Genomic DNA, 22,638 nt, shown 5'->3' with positions numbered 1-22,638 from the left:
AATCTCTTATCACTGAATAAGAAAATGCCACTCTCAGGAGCCCTAGTATATAACTCCATTCTCAGGGAAAGCTTTTTAAGTTTTAAGTTCTAAGTTTACCCTCCCTTCGCTGTTTTCCATTTGAACGTAACCATGTCTTCATCACGTTTTGTATCGTTCACTTGCACCAGAACAACAGGAACTACTGAAAAATTTAAGCTGATTAACCCTGTTCTTTACCACTCTGTCCCCACAACCATAATCCCAGAAGGGAATTTCCTCCATCTCTAAGTGAAACTGGAATTAGGGACTCATGTAAGTCCTAATGTTCCTACTTGCGAAGTTTGCCTGTCAACCCAGAGGCAGCCGATTAGCCCCGATACAAAAACTTCAGTGAAAAGCCAGTCATCCAGACCTGATCCAAGTGCTGTTCAATACAAGTACAATGCTCTTGTTCAACAGGTTTATTCATGACACTTTTATTTCTAGGTACTTTCAGAGTAGAACTGTACATGCAAAGCTGCATCAGTCACAACAGATTTACAGTAGATTCTATTATCTATTAAGTGTGGAATTTAGAATCCTTTTTACAGTATAAAAAAGACTAAACATCAATAGCTTGGAACTCTGAATTAGATGTCAAGCATTTCTAATATTTTCAGTTCCAATACCTAGTTACTAGGCACTGTATATTACAGATGTTTAGTTATCAGGACTTCAGAAATTTAACAGCAACTTTTGCAGAGCATGTTGTTGAACTTCCCTTACTCCCTTTTTCCAGCCACAAGTAGCCTCAAATCCTGCCATCGACTAACCAATCAATAATCCTTACTTGCCAGTATAGATAGGATTGTACAGTGTTACACATCAAGAAAGGACACTCCCTCAATGGCTTCTCACATTACCTAAAAAAAGCAAATGTAACAAAAATAAAGGTATAACATCTTCAAAAATAAATATAAAGAGGGAATGCAGACAAGTGTCAAGACTTTTGGCAGGTAACATTCATAATATACAAAATATAACTTATTCAAAGCCAAGGGCAAAGGAAATATCCAAATTTCTTTTAAGTAATCAGCCATTTAATCCACTTCTTCCATACGTGATGTGTCATCATCTCCTTCAAGTGGTGGCATCTCTTCAGTAACCGCTGGACTGGTTTCCTCTGTAGCAGTATCATCTTCGTCTATGCCTGTACAAAATTAAGAGTTATAGCACTGTAATTAACTGATTTGCACACTTCTGCACGATCTATTTGCTGCTCCTTACCATTAGCTACCCAATAGAAAGTTATATCAAGTTAATTGAAAAAGAAAGCATCAGAAAGATTTGCTTGGGTACTGTTTTAACTAAGTAGCTTTAGATAAGAAGTTTCCAAAAATCTGTATATTTCGGGTGCGTCAAGAGCAGAACAAGTTAATTAGAACTTGGTTAGAGGTCCAACTTACCCAGACCAAGTTTTATCATTCTATAGATACGGTTGGCATGTGTCTGAGGGTCCTCTAGACTGAAGCCTGAAGACAGAAGAGCAGTCTCATACAGCAGAATGACCAGGTCCTTCACCGACTTGTCATTCTTGTCAGCTTCTGCCTTCTGCCTCAGTGTCTCAATGATAGAATGGTCAGGATTTATCTCCAGATGCTTCTTGGCAGCCATATAGCCCATTGTTGAGTTGTCCCTGAGTGCTTGTGCCTTCATGATCCTCTCCATGTTAGCAGTCCAGCCATATGTGCTGGTTACAATGCAGCATGGAGAAGTCACCAGTCGGTTGGAAACTACAACCTGCAGAGAATTACAGTAGGATTTCTTATCCAGAGGAATCCCTACAACCGGATACTTCACTACTAATATGTTCACTGTAAACAAGTTAAATGCATGGGGTGAAATCCAGTTTTTTATCTGTTAGCAGAACTGGGAGGAAAATATTTCCACCCCTCTCTAGGCACCCTCAAAATCTGCTCCAGGTGGACTCTTTGGAGCACTTTTGGGGGGCTGCAGGGGTAGGAGGGAGAAAGTCCCATTGCGCAACTTATTAACTTATGCTCCTGTGACACTGGTTTCTGCCCTAAGTATTTAGTCTTACAGAAAGGTTTTAGTTTAACTGGGAGACAAAGGCCACATCAAAATGTCATAAACTGGAGTCATTTCAACACAAGCTGGCACACCAAGTGTTTCAGCAGAATCAACCTTTGGTCATCTTCCTACTAGATACACATTAGAGAAACTAAAAATGCTACGCTCTAATAAGAGGACAAGAGGCATGGAAAACCTATCTCAAAAATGGTGAAAGCTGCTTTTACATGATATCAGGGTTTAAGTAGGTGCAGGTTGCTTACTTTCTCTACTTTCTTTTCAAGTATATCTTTCATGATCTTGCAGAGGCTTTCAAATTTGGCTTTCTTCTCCTCCTGTTTCTTTTTCTCCTCTTCATCTTCAGGAAGCTCCAGACCCTCTTTTGTTACTGAAACCAAAGTCTTGCCCTCAAATTCCTTTAGCTGCTGTACACAGTATTCATCAATAGGCTCAATCATGTAGATCACTTCCAAACCATGTTTACGAAGCCTCTCCACAAAAGCAGAGTTTGCTACTTGATCTTTGGTTTCACCTAGAGTGAGAAAAAAAATCAAATTTCAGCCAAGTTCCATTCCTTCAGCTAAATCTGTCAGAATTTATAAGGACAGCTGGTCCAGATCAAATACACCAATTTCCTCAAGTGGAATCCATTGCCAAGCCATGAACATGTGACAATCAGGGCCAAGGCAACGTTAGCCTAAGACACTTGAAGCCAAATACAGCAAACCTATCACCAACCAATCACCTGTGATATGGCATTCTTACAGTCACAGTTGAAAATGGTGATTTTTCCTCATTCCTTATGCTGCAGGGTTTCCCCACAATCTTAAGTTACTCCAAGTTTCCTTTCGTTATGAAGAGCTGCAATCATCTTAGCACCTGGCATGGTCAATATTTGGCCCTCTACGTGTTTTGGCCTATGATTCCCATGATCCCTCACTACTGCCTATGCTGGCTAGGGATGATGAAAGTTGTAGGCTTTCATCATTTTGTGGCAATACCTGGAGGGACACAAGCTGCCCACCCTGACCTAGACAATTTAAAGTGAGACTTACCTGTGATGTAGTATATGTGTTTCTGATTATCCTTCATCCGAGTGCAATAATCCTTTAGTGACACCATCTCATCCCCAGATGCAGAAGTGTAGTACCTCAACAACTCTGAGAGTTTCTTGCGATTCTGGGAATCCTCATGTATGCCAAGCTGGAAGAAAATGATATTTGATAAGCTTTACACAACACATTATTACTCAAACCAAAAGACTTTCACAAGAAAATGCATGCTCTGAACCAACCTTAATATTTTTGGAAAACTGCTCATAGAACTTCTTGTAGTTTTCTTTGTCTTCTGCCAGCTCAGTAAAGAGTTCTAAGCATTTTTTGACCAAATTCTTCCGGATCACTTTCAGAATTTTGCTCTGCTGTAGCATTTCACGTGAGATATTTAGAGGCAAGTCTTCTGAATCAACAACCCCTCGCATGAAATCTGTGAAGAATATCTTGATTAGTTTATCATGTGGATTGAAAATCTAATTCCTAGACAACTTGTTTTAAAATTGAAAGTTTGATCAATAGGCTTGAATTCCTGCTTGAGTTGTTTCTTCTAAATTGAAAGCAAAATAACTAAAGGGGAAGGGAACATGATAGACTTATTATGTATCATGTGTGAGTAGTTGCTGCATTTACACTGATTTTCTTTACATCTTACAGGCACAGGGGGATACATGCTTTCGTCTTGTATCTACCAGAAGACTTGCAGGACATGTAGATTTACTTACTCAAATATTCAGGGATTAATTCTTCACAGTTGTCCATGATGAACACTCTACGCACATACAACTTAATGTTATTCTTTTTTTTCCTGTTTTCAAACAAGTCAAAAGGTGCACGCCTTGGGACAAACAAGAGTGCTCTGAATTCCAGCTGCCCTTCCACAGAGAAGTGCTAAAAATATATGGGAGCAGAATTAGGTAAACAGACTCAGTCAGAGAGGTGGGTCTAGGTGCCACCAGACAGTATTACAAGTATTTCAAACTCTAAAGTACTAGTGCCATTACCAAAAAGCTTGGGGAACAAATCTGCTCATGTATTTGTTTTCAAATCAGCAAAGAGTGCATTTACTGATAAGCAAACCAGTTATAGCATTTTTAATATGCCTTTTTAAAGCACATAAAGAAGAGATTATGTTTAAACAAGAGAGCTACTTTAGAAGCTTGGTCTAGTATACCACGAATTAAGATTTATGATGTAAAACCCAACCCAATACCAAGATGTGGAACCACTGGCCTAGACACAGAGTAGCGGTAACAATCTTACTTTGACTGCCAGGTGGTCTTCCCAGTCATTAGTCAGGCTCTTGTAGAATTCTCCATATTCCTCATTAGTAATGTCATCTGGGTTCCTGGTCCAAATTGGCTTTGTCTTGTTGAGCTCTTCCTGGTCAATGTACTTCTCCTTGATCTTCTTTTTCTTCTTCTTGTCACCATCTTTCTTTTCTTCTTCCTCATCAGAACCAACATCCTCAATCTCTGGCTTATCTTCAGCCTTTTCTTCTTTTTCCTCCTTCTCTTCTTCCTTTTCCTCTGCCTCATCATCACTCACCTCTTTATCACGCTCCTTTTCCACCTGTACACACAAAGAGTAAGTCACAAGCCACAAGAAGTAAGGTTAATGCATTTGTGTAACCTTGAGACTGCAAGCTAATGAAAGGAGCAACCCACTCAGACACCCTCCACCACTGAACAATACTTACTAGTTAAGCAAAGGCTGTGTATAAACTTGAATCAAGTGAACACAAAGAACATTTTAACACCCCATAGACAATGGCTTTTAAATAGCATTTTCTTTGCATGGCTCTGAGTTTCAGCTGCCCTTTCAGATATCAGAATGATCAAGCAGTCTCAAAAGTCTGAAGGCTATCCCAGTTAATCTGAAACTATTGGCTGAGTTTTCAGTTATTAGGTTTTTTCATAGCATTTCCAAGCACTGAAAAAACGTTTGCTCAATTAGTTGTACCCATTCAGACATGAACATATGAGTACTACTCAAAAACTCAAGCTACGATATTTATACGTTATGCACAATATTGTGTTTCATGAGACCAGACACTTACAAAGAGTGTTATTGGATATCCAATGAACTGAGAATGCTTCTTGACTATTTCCTTGACTCGCCTTTCTTCCAAGTACTCAGTCTGGTCTTCCTTCAGATGCAGGATAACCTTTGTGCCACGTCCTAATGGCTCACCTGCAACACAATTTTATAATTTAACTGCCATTGCCATAAAAGCTGTTTGAGAGCCATTGAGTGATCAATGTTCTAATAATCAGCTTTAGAAAACATATGATATGAATATGCATAAATATATTAGTTCAGTGGAACTGCTGATCTAGTTTTGTAGCTTGGATCTCTAGTATTAAGTAAAACAGCACAACGTTCATGATACTGCATGTACAATGCATCTGTGTGTCAGTTTGTATCAGAGCAGGCCTCAGGAATTTTCTATTAAATATGAAAGCTCCGTCAACTATTTGGGGGTCCTTTGACTTTCCCTATCATTTCTTACTGCACTTCTAAAGCAGCAAGAGATTATTTTAACCCATCAATACCTACTAGCATGGTTCCTTCTGTTAGTTCTATTTAGAATTGTCATTTACGAAAGTGAGAGCATTAACAAGCAGTTCTTACCAGTGTCCAGTCTGACAGTGAACGATCCACCAGCTGACGACTCCCAAGCATACTGCTCATCATCATTGTGCTTGGTGATCACTGTCACCTTCTCAGCAACCAAATATGCAGAATAGAAGCCAACACCAAACTGACCAATCATGGAGATATCTGCCCCAGCTTGCAAGGCCTCCATGAAGGCCTTGGTGCCAGACTTGGCAATGGTGCCCAGGTTATTCACCAGGTCAGCTTTGGTCATCCCAATGCCAGTATCCACAATGGTCAGAGTACGATCATGCTTGTTAGGAATAAGGTTGATCTTCAGGTCTTTTCCAGAATCCAGCTTGCTCGGATCAGTCAAGCTCTCATATCGGATTTTATCCAAAGCCTGTAGGATACAAGGCTGCATTTTCAGTACACAGGAGACTTTTGCTAAAGCGAGCATTTATATTCTATCCCTTAAAAGGAGATTTACTTACATCAGATGAGTTAGAGATCAGCTCCCTGAGAAAGATTTCCTTGTTGGAATAGAAAGTGTTGATGATCAGGGACATCAACTGAGCTATTTCTGCCTGAAAGGCAAATGTCTCCACCTCTTCCTCCATTGGCTGATCCTGTGTGTGTACTTCCTCTGGCATCTGCCAACAGTCAAATAACAAAATTTTAAATACACTCCAATGAAAGTAGCTGTAAAATAATAACCACAGAATATTTAACACCTTAATTTTGCACCCAAAGCAGAAGCTTAGTATTTCAATCATCTAAACCAGGGGAACAGGTTTTGGACTGGGGGGCAGCAGCAAATAGCCCACCAAGCTGAAAGATGTCAGTGGGCATGACCTTGCTCACTGAGATCACCACTCCTGCCCCCCCCACCTTTTACATGCTGAGAGAAGCATGAAGTTCCATGCCTCTCACAGCATGCAGAAAGGGACTTGGCTGGCACTGAGAGAAGTTTACGTAGTTCCCATGGGGGCAACGTACACCATCTGTCTCTGGCCTCACAGGCCCAGCTTCTTCCCCCATTGGAGATGATGCAGGGCAGCCCAAGTACTTAGTATGTTAAGTAAAGGAATCCCTACCTCCTGCCCAAGTTCCTGGTAGGGGGCAGGTCTTGGGGAGGAGAGTGGGCGGGGCCACAGAGGGAGCCCAAATCTCTGTGGGCTGGAGGTTCCCCACTGCTGATCTAGACCAAAGCTCTACTTTGAAACGTAGTGGGTGTCCCAAACTTAATTTTCAGTCTTAGGTACTATACGTACTGGGTAACAAGACCAATGAACTAATTTTTGGATAAGTGAAACAATGCACTTATTTAATACAGTAATTCTGACTAATAAACCTAATTAATTCAGGGACAAAGTTCAAAAATGTACCACAGGTTTCAGACCTTCTTGTTAAATGTTTATCATGACAGTTTTTCCCCATTAAAAAGACCCATACTACAGTGGCCTTTTTTTAAAATACTGCAACATTCTGTAAAACGCCCAAAGAGCTTCGGCTTTGGGGCGGTACAGAAATGCAATAAATAAATAAATAAGGACCTCAGGTTTAGCAGCAAGGTACCTCTCAACTGGCTCCAACACCGTCATACACTTTGTTATCTCCTAGGGTCACTTCAGACCATTCCCCCCTATGTGAGCAGTCCCCAACCCTTCTTAGGCAGACACTCGACAAATTGCACTGTTCCAAGCCTACCTTCAGTCGTAAGGGGCCTGTTTTATATGTGCTTTTGAAAACACACGGTCTACTTTGCCAGGCACAAATAAAAGAAGTCGAGCAAAGCTGATACTTCGAACCAGTTATCACCTGCGTTAATAGCAAATGGCAATAACCAAGTAAGGCAAACCAATGTGTTCTCTGTATGCTGGAAGCACAATTATTTGGGATTAAGTTCCACTGAAATCAGCAAGCCTCAGCTTCTGGGTAAACAGCCACAGAAGATGGCTGAAAGCTATTCTGTACTTCTTTGTATTTTGTCTCTGAAATTTAAGCAACATCCCATCTGCTCACGCAACACTAATTTGCGCCCTACACCAGCAAACCAAAAAATGCAGAAACACCAAGACGCTTCTCATGGAGCTGACCGGCTGCAGCCCCGCCCGCCCCGGGGGCAGACATCCAACCAATCCAGCTTTGCCCTTAGGCAGTGAGAAACGGCCCTCGGGAAGAGGCAGGGAGGAAGCGGGATGAAATGAGCGACAACGCCAGTGGCTCTCTCAAGAGGCCGGTTCTAGCGCCACCTGCTGGCCCCGGAGCAGAACCAGGGTTCTAGAAACTGCTACAGTCTCCCCGCCCCGTTCTAAATCCCTCCCCCCACCAGCGCTTTCACGAGCCAATCCTCTCGCCGCCGCGGTGTTGCCAGAGCCTTAACGCGAGCGCGCGGCCACCGCCAGATCCTCGCCCCCCCCCCCGCGAATGCCGCTTCCATTCTCTCCCTCTTCCTCCCGCCTACCCCCATTATTAGGCGTCAAGCCCCTTCTCGCCGGGAACATCCATCCGCCCGCCCGCCCTCTTCGACTCCCTGCCCGCCCGGCCGCCGTGCAGAGACGGCCCGTCACTGCTCCCATTCGCCATCACCCACGACCCGGCGCGATGGAGCCTACGGTAGAGAAGTCACCTTTTTCCTTCGCAAGTCGGTCTCGAAGGGAAAGAGGGGCGTGCCCTCACCTCTCCCCTTCACCCGTTCTAGTTCTTGTAGGCCTCCCCTCCCCTCCCCTCGCCCCCTCAGCCCCATGCGCGCGGGGTACCTCAGCGAGCACGCCTTAAGCGCCCCCCCCCCCGCGCGGGTCCGTTAATATCGTCTTCGCCCTCCCTTCAGATCACGACCTTTGTTCTCCGGTCAGTCGTCTTACGTCGAAAAAGAGACACGGTGCTTAACGGCTCTTCAGCCACTCTCCCTTCTTCTCCCACCCCGCCCGTGTTTCGGGGGAACGGCACCCCCATTTTGTGCGAGAAACATCCTGGTGGTCTCCTCAGAGCCACTATTAATATTAGAATCATCGTCCCCATCACTACCACGAATGGCCGTGTCTTGCGTCCCTTCTCACCTTGGCGGCGTGAATTCGACCAGCGACGAGACTGCGCGCCCACAAAGAACTAGTCTCACTCCGACACCTCACCAGCTGCACTGCGCGGCACCCCCACCGCCCGCTCGCCTTATATAGCCTCGCCGCCGCCTCTTTCCAGAACCATCGGGAACCTTCACTGACAGAGAAGGGAGGGGGGCGGAGAATAGGCGGGATCTTCCGAGCCTTCTCCCGCGAGGGAAGCGGGGAGGAGGAGCCAAGTAGAGAGGGGAAAAAGAGGACGGGAGGCGGAGTCTGTCTGAAAGGACGCGCATGCGCCCGTCACATCCTCCTCCCTTTTTTTTTCTCATGCTACTCTCACAATTTCGAGCTGTCTATTGCTAACGGCGTCGGTCCTCGTGTGGATTGGACAGCACGCATGCGCCGCAGGGCGCAAGAAACTTGAGAGGGCTTTTTCTTCCTCCCCCGGGAGGGAAGACTGCGCATGCGCTAACGCAGGATTTCCTCCCCCCCCCCCTTTTCATCCTATTTCCCCGTCTCTGGCGGGGCCGTTGCCGCCTATTCAAGGCGGGAGCCGGGGAGGGGAGAAGAGACCGAGGGAAATTCTGCTGGTTGGCACGATGACATCATCGTCGTCATTCAGAACTACCGAGATGCGGGGGCGGAGGTCTTGCCCACGTAGCCCCTCCCACGCCATGAAGAGTGACTTAGAAGGGGGAGGGGTCGGCTGAGATCTCCTCCTCCCTCACCGCCCCTCGGAAGGGCAAAGGTTCAGAATCGCCCCTCCGCAGGTCTCCTCCCCTCAGTGCCCTCAGAATGTCCTAGAAACAGCGGGTGACTGAATGTTCTTCCTTCTCCCCTCCCACGCTTAAGAACCTACTAGAAACACCGAGGAACATGGGCTGCCGTTTCATCTTCACACACACCCCAATCAGAACAAAAAATATGAGGAGTCTCGTGTTGCCATAAAGACTAACAAAACATTCTAGCAGAAGCTTCTGTAGAAGCTTGCTGTTTGCTTCGTCAGATGCATGAAGTATTAACTTGCAAGTTGGCAGATTTATATACACACGCTTGAGGTGGGTGGAATTGTAAACAGTGAAATCAGAGGGAACTGAAATGCAGAAAGTACAGGCAGGGATAATTACCGTAACAGCGGCCATACACAAAAGTGTTGTTGGATGATGGGGCCAGCATCGAGGGTAGGCATGGTTGGGCACCTGCTGAGGACCCATGCCCCAGCAGTGGCCCACGGATGAGCCCCCTGGAGTTGCTTCCCTTTACCATTGCAACCTGCCTCTTGCTCTGGCCCAGAGAACAATGGTGGTGAAAAGTGAGAAAAGTAGATGCCGCTGCCTACATGCTCACTGGCTCTCAGGCAAGCAAATGGTAGCAATGATGAGGAAGAGGAACAAGAGCTGGTGACAATGGTGGTAAGAAGGAGGGGACCCATTGAGGATGTCTTTCCCAAGGGCCCTAAAAAACCTGGAATAGCACTATTGGATGATAACAGATAGCCTCCCCCCAAGTCTTTGTAGTACCCCAAACTAACACTGTTGCATAAGCTTTCTAGACCCTTTGGAGAGACTCCTTACCCCTTTTTCCTTAACCTGGCATGCCAGGGGGTAAACTGGATTAAAGGGTTGCCTAGTTACTCCAGCTTTCTTATTGCTGCGAAAGAGAACCATCCTCTCAGATGCTCACCTGTGCTCTCCCTCTGAGGACCACAAATGGTGAGGATTTAGCCCAATGAACCATGGCCTCTCCGCCATGTGCAGTTTCCACACGACGTTCAGCCTTAGTATTGGCAGCAAAAACTAGGTGAGTGATGGTTGCTACTGCCTCTGATAGCTCCTCTGCCCTCTCCTTCTGAAAAGCTCCACCCTGCTCACCCTCTCTTGCAGTGGGAAGGATTGATTGCACCCATTCAGAAGAAGAAAGCAAGTAAAAGGAGACAGCATGATCGCTTGTACTCGCCCTCTCTGACTGGGCCGCATGGTGGGGAGGACAGCCCAATAGGGCCAGTAGGAGAGTGGAGGTGAGAAAGTGAGGTGGCTGCTCTTTTCATGACCCTATAATATAGGATTTGTACACTTTGCCACCCAGAGAGGTAGTATGAGCAAGCAGGTAGAGGTAGCTGCTTCTACTTTATAGGCAGCTCTGTGGACCTAATCTTCCTCATCATGGTGCACAGAGAGGGTAATCAAGAGAGGAGGAGCAGCCACCACCTTCTCTTGCTTCCACACCCTCAAGTGGCAGACCTCCAAGGAGGAGGCACCATGGCATAGGGGAGATCCTTTCCCTCCTACTTTTCAAGCTTCTGCCGCAGGGCAGGAGAGAGGAGTGATTGCCATTTAATGTTTATTGTTTGATCACCTCTTCACACCTGCAACAGCTGTTAATCAGCTGCTTTCTTTCAAAAGAAGAGTGGCAGTGTTAAAAAAGTGTGCTTAATGTAATGTGGAGTTTGACCCTTAGTAACTTTGCCGAAAGGAATCTGGTGCAAGAAGTTTAGCTATATCAGCATGTACAGGTTTACTTAATCAAAATGTTAAGTAATATTATAGTATAACAATGTTAGCTTTCTGCTAACAAATTCAAAGGTTAAGTGTAACACACATATAGACTGTTTTGGTGGTTCAGATATTTTAATAAATTAGCGTGAGCTTTTAGCATCAGATGCTATAAGTGGAACTTTGAGTCTGAAAAGACAGTTAAACTGGTAGATCTGTAGCAAGCATTCCACTCTTTAAGCAACAGTTACAAAGCACAAGGTGCACTTTAAGGGTCTTTATAATGTGCATAGAAACCATAGTCCCTGTTGAGTCACTTTTCTCTGTCATTTCTTGTTCTGCAATCTCGCATTCCAAGTGAGCCCCTGATTTCAATTTCTTTAGAACTGCCACCCTGAGCTCCTTGATGGTGTATCCAAAGTGTTCACTGACAGGTTTATTGATGTTATGCTTGATGTCTGATTTGTATCCATTTAAACTTTGTCTTAAAGATAGTCCTGTTTGGCCAATCTAAGTGGTTTTTGAGCACTTGATGCAGGAGATTAAATACACATTTGATGATGCACAGGTATATTTGCCCTGGATGCGGTGGAAAGCCCCATTGGATCCACTTAAGGACATAAGAAGAGCCATGCTGGATCAGACCAAGGATCCATCTAGCCCAGCATTCTGTTCACACAGTGGCCAACCAGCTGTCCACAGGAAACCCACAAGCATGACATGGGTGCAACAGCACACTCCCATTAGTGCATTATCACTGGTGTTTATTATGAGCACAGTTGGCATTTAGGTTTATTGCAAGGTCTGGTACCTTGCTCAGAGTCCAGTGATGAAGTTTTTCCCCTGGTCAACAATTGCTTCTGGTTAGGTGGCTGCCTAGCATACGGGTGCCTCCATCTTCCAGGATGGGCTGTAGGTCTCTGATAATGTGTTGCAGTACCCTTAACTGTGAACTATAGGTGACCACTAAAGGTGTTCTGTTAAGGTTTTTACCTTGCTGGTGTTGGAGCAGCTTTTACCAAGTTTGGGTGATATCTTAACTTTATGAATACTTGTTGAAGTATATTCAACTGATTGTCGATAACTTGTTCATCAGTTCTTACTCCATTGTCATGAGGAATGTTTGTGTAAAGTGATTCAACATCCATGGTTGCAAGTATGGTTCCCTCAGGGAGGCCCCTAATATCCTCCAGATTAATGAGAAGATCTGTTATATCTATAAGTAGCTGGCTCTATTCTTTCCAAATGGTCTAAGGAGAGTGTCAGCATACTCAGATACACCCTCTGTTATAGTATTGCTGCCTGAAATAATTGGTCATCCTGAGTTACAGGGTGTATGGATTTTGGGCAGTAGATAGAACCTTCTTGCATGTGGTTCTTTTGAAGTTGTTTCCAAAATGGTGTCTTTGATATTTTAAGATGTTAAGCATTAGGTTTATTACCACCACCACCACTACACCGCTCCCCCGCCCCCTCATAATTGTACTTGGAGAGAAACAAAACATTGTTTCTAACTTAATCTACTTGTCCTATCAGGCAGACATGAATCAGGTTACGTTTTACCTGGTCACAGTGTTCCCCACTCCGGTGAGATGTATTGTATTTCTATTCAAATTACACTAATTCTATATTTTCACCTCTACATAAAAAATAGCACATATAAATTTTATGCAGATTAGTGGCCTCTTTTGTCCTCTTTTTTGATGATGTGTTTCCTCTTTTTTTGACAGTGTGTAAGTGGCCAACCTACTGGGTTATGGCCCTTCCACTCTTAGGGATTTCTACCCCAATATGGGAAGGGGACATGATGTGAAATTAGGGTAGCACAATTTCTAACAACCCACTCCCTTATCCTGACGTATATCCCATGTTAAATAACACAACCCTGGGCTGCTTCAAATATGATGCATTCACTACACAAATACCAGGATGTTATCTGTGTACACCGTGTGTGCACCTGTTTTGTTACATGTATATACCATGCGAACCTATTACCTATCAAAACTTCCTGATGTATTAATACATAACAACATGTAGAGGTGTGTGTGTGTGTGTGTATTTGGTACAGGTGAGGATGTACATGTGGCTATACATAGCAAACTGCTCTGCAATTATGTGTTAAAATAGAACAAATAAATAATGATTTATATGTGAAGCAGCCCACAGAAAACCATACACTGGAGTAGGAGCAGAAAAAACACCATTATTGGGGTTGCATTGCTTTGAAATTCACTCAGACTCAGCACTGCGTGTTTTACTTAAAGCTGCCATACAAAAACATCAGAACTGGAGTGGTGCGTGGAGCCAAAGTCTGTAACATTTCTGTGGGGGGAAAAGGAGGATCCATTTGGTAATATCCTACTATGTCAATCAGCAAATGCAATAATGTTGCGCTAGCATAAGGGACCTCCAGAGCAATGCCAATTGCATTAGCTGGCATGACAGGATGCCTGACTTTGTAGGATACTGCCCTATGGATTTTCTTTCTGTGTTTGCGCTATGGATTTTCTTTCTGTTTTTTGGCAGCAGTGGTGAGGCTTTAGGCTCCTATTAGCTGAACTAATGTGATGTCTTAGGGCAGAACTAGATTTGATATGGGGCTGATATATTTATATGATGAAGGATTTATTTAATAATACATCCAGCCTGTGGTCTGATCTTATTTGGCCCGCAGTATCAGAGAGAGAAAGGGGTGTGTGAGAGAGATGGGGGTGGCTTTGCCCAGTTATGGCTCTGACTTTGCCCCCAATTGACTTTTCCCATGTGGGTCAACTGCCCATCATAGAAAACAGTTTCCCACCTCTACCCTAGAACCAGAAAGCCAAAATTCTGAATCTTAGACAAATTGTGCATTTATTATGAAATACACAGAGAGAGAATATTCAAAAGCACATTTGAAAAGAGATAGAAAATGCCAGGTTCTTTTCTAACACTGAACAATCACTAGATTTGTTGTGATGCAGAATCCAAAGCTCAACAATCAACAATCATTCATTTGGATTTTAGTCTGTTCATCCCCTCTGTAGTTCCATCAGAGCTTCTTGCTCTCTGTTAATAGCAATTCAGCCATGACAACAATAAGTAAGCTCCCTTCTAAGAGCTTAGTCTAGAGATAGCCTCCACACTTAGTTTTGCCCAGATCCCCCACTCAGTGGCTTTCTTCCATATTAGATTGTAGGTGGTGTCCTAGAGAAGTCATAGTGACTATCCATGGCTCAGTTCTCCATTAATACAAAAGATACCCTGGGTGTGTACATAGTCAACAGATGGGTGTAGATTAAGCCCTCATAGGGTTGTATCCAATAGTGTTCTTCTGCCATTGGAACAGAGACAGCTGGCAGATGGAATTTCACCTCCCCACTGAAGTGCCCCCTCCCCCAAATCTGCTCCAGAGTGTTGGACAACCCTCTGGAGCAGACTTTGTGGAGGTACATCTGGTAAAACCCTAGAAATGTATCTCCATGACTCACTGTAGGTTCTTCTGCAGCACTATCCGCAGCATTACATGCTCAAGAGTAATTGGGCCCAAGAGTTGCCACCCCTCCCCCAGGGAACATCAGTGCCAGCTCCAGTTGGACTGCCTCTTCTTTGGGAGATGAGAGGGGGAGAACAGGGCCATCCCACCAGCCCTGCTGACAGTCTACCTAATTCTTTTTTCTCCCCTCCCCATTGCCTTTTCCTTGTGTGTCGTGTCTTTTTTTAGATTGTAAGCCTACGGGCAGGGACTGTCTTCTTTGTTCATTGATTTAAGCTGCTCCAGGAACCTTTTTTGGCTGAGGAGCGGGATAAAAATACAGTAAATAAATAAATAAACCTGATCCTTCAGATGTTCTAGGCACTGACTACATTGGGTGGGCAGAAAGATCTCCAGATGTTTTGGACTTCAACTCCTAGCATTCCTGACAATTGTCAATGTGGGCAGGGGCTTCTGGGAGTTGAAGTCCTAAAATCTAGAGATCTACCTTCTGTCCATTCCTGCTCTAGTGTAGCTTTCCCTGACCTGGTGCTCTCTTGATGCATTGGAGTGCAACTTCCATCATTCCCAGCCAGCATAATTATGCTGCCTGGGAAATGTGAGTTGCAGTCCAACACATCTGAGAGCACCAGGCTGGAGAAAGCTGCTCTGGTGGCACTGTAGCAGGGAGGTGGGTGAGGAAAGAAGAGTATCAGAACACAAAAAAAGTATGTTAGCTCCAAGCGTTTCTATCTTCAGGCCTGTCACAGCATTTTCTCCAGCTCCTCTAACAGCACATGCTCTTGCAAAGAGCAGCCTTGAGCAGCTAAGCCCTGGCAGTATCTAGCCCTGTGCTGGGCCTGCTAGTGATGTGGTTGTTCGACATTCTTGCCCTATATCCCTTGCAATTCTTAAAACAATGATCAATATAAAATGTAAAGATATTGCCTGAAATAAAATCAATAGTGCAGAAATCAGGATTGGCTCTCTTTCATGTTTCTATAATTCTACTCACTTGCTTGTCTGATCCAAGCAAATATTTTTCTTCTGAATCATTCATGAAGTCTGTACTATTTTAGTTTTGTTTTCGCTCCAGTTGTAGCTACAACAAGAAGTACAACATTGTCTCTCAGTGTTGGCACTTGGGTTATGCCACTTCTCCATAGCAAGAAACTTTCAGTTTCGGGAATGAAGTTTTGGTCTCAGTCTGCAAGTGATTGCCAATGAGTAAACAACATTTAGGGTTTGGGGGTGTGTGAAAATGAAGGGAACAAACCAATAAATTGCTCACATGCTTTTACTTTTGAATATTTGTGAGGGAAGAAAAAGAATGAACAAAACAAGGCCTTATTGTCTATAATTTGACTAAAAATAGTAATATGCAGTTTATTAATTATTTTAGGAAATTAAGGGATAGAAGCAATATGCTTTGTACTTTTATTTTTCTCATAGCTATCCACCCCATAGCCCCAAATATTAGCAATCTGAGCCGATTTAGATTCAGTTAGGAGCATAGGAAGCAAACTTATACCAACCAAATCAGACCACTGGTCCCTATTATTATTATTACTACTACTACTACTGCTGCTGCTGCTGCTGCTATTACTATTATTTACATTTCTATACTACCCAATAGCCAAAGCTCTCTGGGTGGTTTACAAAAGATTAAAACCGTAACAGTACAATATAAAACAAAATATATTTGCATACAAAAACAATTAAAAACAATCAACAATAGAAATTCCAGTTCAGGTTAAAACCTTATCATATGCTGTCAAGTGCCTGGGAATAGAGGAAAGTCTTAATCTGGTGCCAAAGGATAACAATGCTGGTGCCAGGCAGACCTCACTGGGGAGACTATCTCATAAATGGGGGCCACCACCAAAAAGGCCCACCTGGAAGAGGGCCTCAGATGACAGTAGTAGTGTACAGATAGGTTCATACCAGGAGAGGCGCTCTACAGGGAAACGGCTCCTTCACTGGGCAATCCCACCACTAGCTACCATATAAGAGGAATTATTCATTTCCAGTGTCACCACCACCCATGGGGAATTCTTATTTTTCTAGCAATTGTTATATTTCAAGACCTAAGGGACTCCCTGCCACTGTAACTCAAGAGTTCCACAAGCTGACCCTTTTCCACAGCCACCGGTTCTCTTAGGGTGCAATCCTATGGCCGGTAGACAGTGGCTGGACAGCCATAGGATTATGCAGTGTTCGGGAACCAACCTCTGAGCCCCCGCTCCAAGGTCAGTTCCCAGAAAAACACCATCCCCTCCCCCACCGCCTTGTAGGTGGCGTGGATCATCCCTGGCTCTGCGCTCGTAAGAGCAGAGGGGGAGGAAAGGAGGCGTTCTCGGGGGTGGGGAGGGGACCTTGGAAGGGCTGGTACGATGCTTTCTATGCGTCATCTGATGCCCCCCCCCCCCGCTCCGAAGCTCTGTGGCTGGACAGCTGAAATTGGCCATCTAGCTGCACATGCAGGGCGGCCAGAGCATGGAGGAGTAGATCCCCTCTGCACTCTGCCCGCCCTGCATTGGATAGGCAGTCGCCTCTGAGTTCGGAGGTGGCCATCTATCCCCATAGAATTGCTCCCTTAGAATACTTTAAAACCTCCCAGTAGCTTGGCATAAGTGTCTTATGCCTGAGATGGGCACCACCACTAGAGACAAGATGAACTATTTAAAAAGTTGGTTTATTAAAGGGATATTTTGTACATAAGGGAATACTACTATTTACTTTGGGGTTTTCGAAAGAATGCTAGCTGACACTTCTTAAAGACTCAAGAGACACTGTTGCTAATACATGCCTCTTAATGACTTATTTTACCTCAGGCCAAGTTCCCTAAACCTCCACCCCAGTCAAATACACTCACAACTACGTCCAACTCTTGGGTACAGTTTTCCTCTGACACTAAAGCTCCTCCTGTTATACTACTGGCTACTTGGATAGTTTATGTGGTTTTTAATGCCTGCTTGTGTAATCTCCTCTTGGTAAGATCATAGGGCAGGTGCTTGGCATAACACAGCCACCTGCTCCCGATCTTTACCAGCCACATATGTTTATCACACAGAGAAGAGATCTCTTAACTGAAACTCTGTCAACTGTCATTTCCCAACTACTCTTTTCCACCCGGCTAGAATCCCAAGCCAATCAAAACCTGATGATTCCCACACCAATCAGAATTGAATGTACTTGATCCAGGTTCCATTTATAAATATTAAGAAGCGATGGTCTGTCTCTCCTGCCTCAGAACACGTCACCAAGCATTTACTCCAAAAACAGGCCCTCAGCACAGTAACAGTGCTAGGCCTCAGGCTTACACAGATGCATTATAGCCTCACAGAGGTCACACAGAGTATTTAAACATTACAGAACATCCACAGTTATTTATATACATAGCATTTCTTCACGCACTTTATCAGGTATTTTGGTGTAAGGCTTTATAGATCAAAACCAGTATCTTGTATTGGGCTCGGAAATGTACAGGCAGCCAGTGTACATGGGCCAGAACTGGTGTTCTATGTTCCTTCCAATCGGTCTGGCCACCGCGTTTTGCACAAGCGGCAGCTTCCGAACTGTCTTTGAGGACAGCCCCACATCGAGCGCATTGCAGTGATCTAACTTGGAGGTTACCACAGCATAGACTACTAAGGCCAGGTGATCCCTGTCCAGATAGGAGCTGGGCCATCAACCGAAGCTGGTAGAAGGCACTCTGTGCCATTAAGGCCACCTGAGCTTCCAGAGCCAAAGATAACTCCAGGAGAACCCCCAAGCTATGAACCTACTCTTTCAGGGGAATGCAACCCCATCCAGAACAGGTTGAACACCCTCCCCTACCTCAGAATTGTCTACTCTACACTGATTGGCACCGCCTCTGTAGGATTTCTTTCCCAGCCAGGGATTAAGCTAGGGGCCTTCTGTATGCAAATCATGTGCTCCGTGTCTCTCGAGCTTCATGCACCCAAGCACATTTCTAACTGCAAGTCACCATATAGTCAGAATTTCACTAGTAAGTCATAGTCTATAGTGGATTTTATGCACCCTCTGTGTGGTTTTTATGTGCATCCTTGACCCCAGTTATAGGTTATAGCCTATCCCTATTCAAACATTAGCCCAGCCCATTTAGGTATGGAGCACTCATATTAAGCCTTTGGCAACAAAGACAAAGAGTATAATATAGAAGACAAATAAAGCTGCACAGGGCCTCATGCTGTTTCACACCTCAAGCTGGACATCCTTATTTATTGACAACTTTTGTATCCCACCCTTCCCCCAAAGACCCCAGAGTGCAAACATGGCATTATCCTATTTCGTTTTCACAAGAAAGTACTTGTCATGGAGCTGTCAAACTAGATGCAGTTGCTGCATTTGGGAGCAAAAAAAGGGGGTGGAGTGCACTTTTCTGTTTTCTGAAAAACTGTTGCTGGGGACTTGGGAAAGTGGAAATTTGAAGCATGGCACCCCCAAGGTTCAAGGCAACCCTTTGAACCCTTGGGACCCCCTTGCTAAGAGGGTGAACTAAACCCTGTTTCTCCACCGGTCAACTGTCAAAGGCGGTCAAATCAGCCTATATATAGTCTAGGCTTGACTACTACCTTGTATGTTTGACAGCTCAAACATACAAGGCTCCAGGCAAGGCAAGCCTGTATATTTTGGACAGTTGGAGTTGTGCAAGTGTGCAACTGTGGCAACCACTTAACATTTAAACAAATTAAGGGGGCTTTTGTGCACATTCCTCGGGGCCAAGAAAATGTGGGGGGAAATTCCAGCCCCATTTTTGTGCCAAAAAAAAGAAAAAATGTTTTTTTGAAAGGCTCCAACCGCAGCCAGGGTTGCGATTGGAGCAGGGATGGGGAGGGGGGCCTTGGTGGCAAACAAGACAGGTTCAAGACAGGTAAGGAAACTCAAGAACTTTGGGGCCCAGATAGTTTTCTCATCCATCCTTCCAGTAGTTAGAAGAGGGATAGAAAAGGAATGAAAAATACTCCGGGTGAATGACTGGCTACAAAGATGGTGCCGACGAGAGAGATTTGGATTCTGGGACCACGGCCTATACTTCCTGGAAGATGGGCTGTTGGCAAGGGATGGGTTGCACCTCACAAAGGATGGGAACAATGTGTTTGGCCACAGCATGAAGAACTTCACCAGGAGGGCTTTAAACTGAATCCTATGGGGAAGGGAGATGTAATGTTGGAGGTAACAATGGACATAGGCGCATGCACTGCAACGGAGAGAACAGCTCTGAGAGCACCCAATAATAGTCTTCAGACACATGTAGGAAGAAAGCCAGACTATGAAGCACATGGTCTTCGATGTTTATATACTAATGCCTAGAGTATGGGAAACAAACAGAACAAACTTGAACTCTTAATACAAGAGGGAAATTATGACTTGATAGGTATAACTGAGACGTGGTGGGATAACTCTCATGACTGGAATACAGCAATTGAAGGATATAACTTGTTCAAAAAGAACAGGAGAAACAGAAAGGGAGGTGAGGTTGCACTGTATGTGAAAAATACATATCTCTGCACAGGAATACAGGAGGAGGAGCTTGGTAGCCCCATCGAGAGCATCTGGATCAAAATAAATGGAGCAAAGAATAAAAGGAACCTGGTGGTCGGAGTCTACTACCGGCCACCCAATCAAGGAGAAGACGAGGACGAAACTTTTGAAAAGCAAATAGCCAATGTTTTAAGGAAGCATGATGTAGTAGTAATAGGGGACTTCAATTTCCCCGATATTTGTTGGGAGACAAATTCTGCAAAACATGGCCCCTCCAGGAAATCCCTGACTTGTGTGGCGGATAACTTCCTCCTACAGAAAGTAGAGGAAGGAACTAGAGGATCGGCTATCCTTGACTTGATCCTAACCAACAGAGATTACTTAGTGGATCAAGTAGCAATTACAGGAACTCTGGGGGAAAGTGACCATGTTGTACTTGAGTTCTTGGTTCTAAGGGAAGCAAAAGCCGAGAGTAGTCAAACACGTACCCTGGATTTTAGGAAAGCTGATTTTAATAAACTCAGAACAATGATCAGTAAGGTCCCATGGCAAGCGACGCTAACGAGAAAAGGAGTCCAAGATGGGTGGGAGCTTTTAAAAAAGGAAATTCTCAAGGCACAATCACAAACAATTCCAACAAGAAGAAAAGGTGGAAGACAACAGAAGAAGCCAATGTGGCTTCACAAAAAGCTTAGGGATGACCTGAAAACAAAAAAGGACACATATAGGAAGTGGAAAGAAGGCCAAGTAACAAAGGAAGAGTACAGGCAGGTAGCACAGAATTGCAGGGATGTCATCAGGAAGGCTAAAGCTGAGAATGAGCTGAGGTTAGCAAGGGATGCTAAAAACAACAAAAAGGCTTTCTTCAGCTACGTGCATAGTAAAAGGCAGAGGAAAGAAATGGTGGTTCAGCTATTAAATAAGGATGGCAAAACGATAACAGATGACAAAGAAAAGGCAGAGGTGCTCAATTCCTACTTTGGCTCAGTCTTCTCCCAAAAGAGGGTCTATGACCCCCCGGGCAAAGGCGAAGTACAGGCTGAAGGGGCAGGATGGCAGCTTGAGATCGATAGGCATATGGTCAAGGAACACCTAATTACTTTGAATGAGTTCAAATCTCCAGGGCCAGATGAACTGCATCCTAGAGTAATAAAGGAACTGGCAGAAGAACTCTCAGAAATCATGGAGGACGGGGGAAGTGCCAGATGACTGGAGGCGGGCTAATATTGTCCCTATCTTCAAAAAGGGTAAAAAGGAGGAACCTGGGAACTACAGACCAGTCAGTCTGACATCAATCCCTGGGAAAATTCTGGAGCAGATCATAAAGGAATCCATCTGGAAGCACCTTGACAACAATGCCGTGATTACTCCAAGCCAACATGGATTTGTCAAAAACAAGTCCTGCCAGACAAATCTGATCTCATTTTTTGATCAAGTAACCTCCCTTGTAGACCGTGGGAATGCTGTAGACATCATATACCTCGACTTCAGCAAAGCTTTTGACAAAGTGCCCCATGATATCCTGATGAGCAAACTAACTCAAAGTGGTCTACATGAAACAACGATCCGGTGGATCCACAGTTGGCTACAGAATTGGACTCAAAGAGTCCTTATCAATGAGACCTTCTCAAACTGGAGAGAAGTAACTAGTGGGTACTGCAGGGCTCAGTCCTGGGCCCAGTGCTCTTCAACATTTTTATTAATGACTTGGAGGCGGAGGTGCAGGGAATGCTGATCCAATTTGCAGATGACACAAAATTGGGTGGGATAGCTAATACCATGGCCAACGGTATCAAAAGCCACTGAGAGCTTGAGGAGAACAAGGAAGGAGCATTCACCCCTATCCAAACCCTATCGTTCCTTGTTCTCCTCAATATCCATCATTTTCTTGGATCCTCTGAATATAAGCCCTTTAAGATGAAATAAAGGGTTTATTTTCCTTTCTTGCAGTATGAAACACATTCACCAGAGGGAGCTAAAGCAATACATTCCAATACATTTTGCTCAACTATATCACTCCGGCTTTGCTTTTTAGATATATTCAACATACAATTATAAGGAGTTGTATTTTTAGCAATCAGTTGTGTATATGCTGTAAAAATATGATATATTTTTGCTGTAAATATTAGTAAACATTTCTATGATGTCATGTTTGTAACAAACCTAGATTGTTGTTTTTGTCTGGTTGGGAGTTAGCTAATTTTTTTCCTCTGGGAATAGATGTATAGTAGTGCAAAGGACAGTAGTTTTGGGGATATACTGTATGCTATTTAGAACTGCTAGTTCCAGATCTTGAAAAGAATGCTGTACATATACAGTGCAATCCTATGCATGGTTACTTTGAAATAAGCCTAACTATGTTCAGTTATGCTTACTCCCAGATAAGATTGCATAGGATTGTAGCCTTAGTCAGCTTCCAG

General features: G+C 44.2%; 1 protein-coding gene across 1 annotated transcript; it reads right to left on the bottom strand.

The window, feature by feature from the left end:
- Positions 1-442: 442 nt before the first annotated feature.
- Positions 443-8,850, bottom strand: HSP90AA1 (heat shock protein 90 alpha family class A member 1). The gene is made up of 11 exons (XM_084838574.1): positions 8,765-8,850; positions 6,197-6,355; positions 5,739-6,105; positions 5,164-5,297; positions 4,368-4,676; positions 3,830-3,995; positions 3,347-3,537; positions 3,108-3,255; positions 2,316-2,584; positions 1,428-1,761; positions 443-1,171 (listed from the first exon to the last, which is right to left on the bottom strand). Exons 2-11 carry the CDS (start codon positions 6,353-6,355, stop codon positions 1,062-1,064), a joined length of 2,187 nt encoding a protein of 728 aa, XP_084694700.1. The 5' UTR covers positions 8,765-8,850; the 3' UTR covers positions 443-1,061.
- Positions 8,851-22,638: the final 13,788 nt, after the last annotated feature.

This window comes from Heloderma suspectum, chromosome 1 (genome assembly GCF_057233095.1).
Source record: "Heloderma suspectum isolate Gila_16-S chromosome 1, 16-S_ref, whole genome shotgun sequence".
NCBI lineage: Eukaryota > Metazoa > Chordata > Lepidosauria > Squamata > Helodermatidae > Heloderma > Heloderma suspectum.
Note: the sequence above shows the minus strand (reverse complement) of the source record. Positions and strands in the feature narration are given on the sequence as shown.

What these genes read in the sequence shown, in the direction of transcription:
- HSP90AA1 (XM_084838574.1), bottom strand. Translation starts at nt 6,355, where the DNA reads ATGCCAGAGGAAGTACACACACAGGATCAGCCAATGGAGGAAGAGGTG. An exon ending in ATTAATCCCTGAATATTTGA is followed by an intron (nt 3,538 to 3,829) that starts GTAAGTAAATCT and finishes TATTCTTCACAG; the next exon opens with ATTTCATGCGAGGGGTTGTT. An exon ending in ACACATATACTACATCACAG is followed by an intron (nt 2,585 to 3,107) that starts GTAAGTCTCACT and finishes TTCTCACTCTAG; the next exon opens with GTGAAACCAAAGATCAAGTA.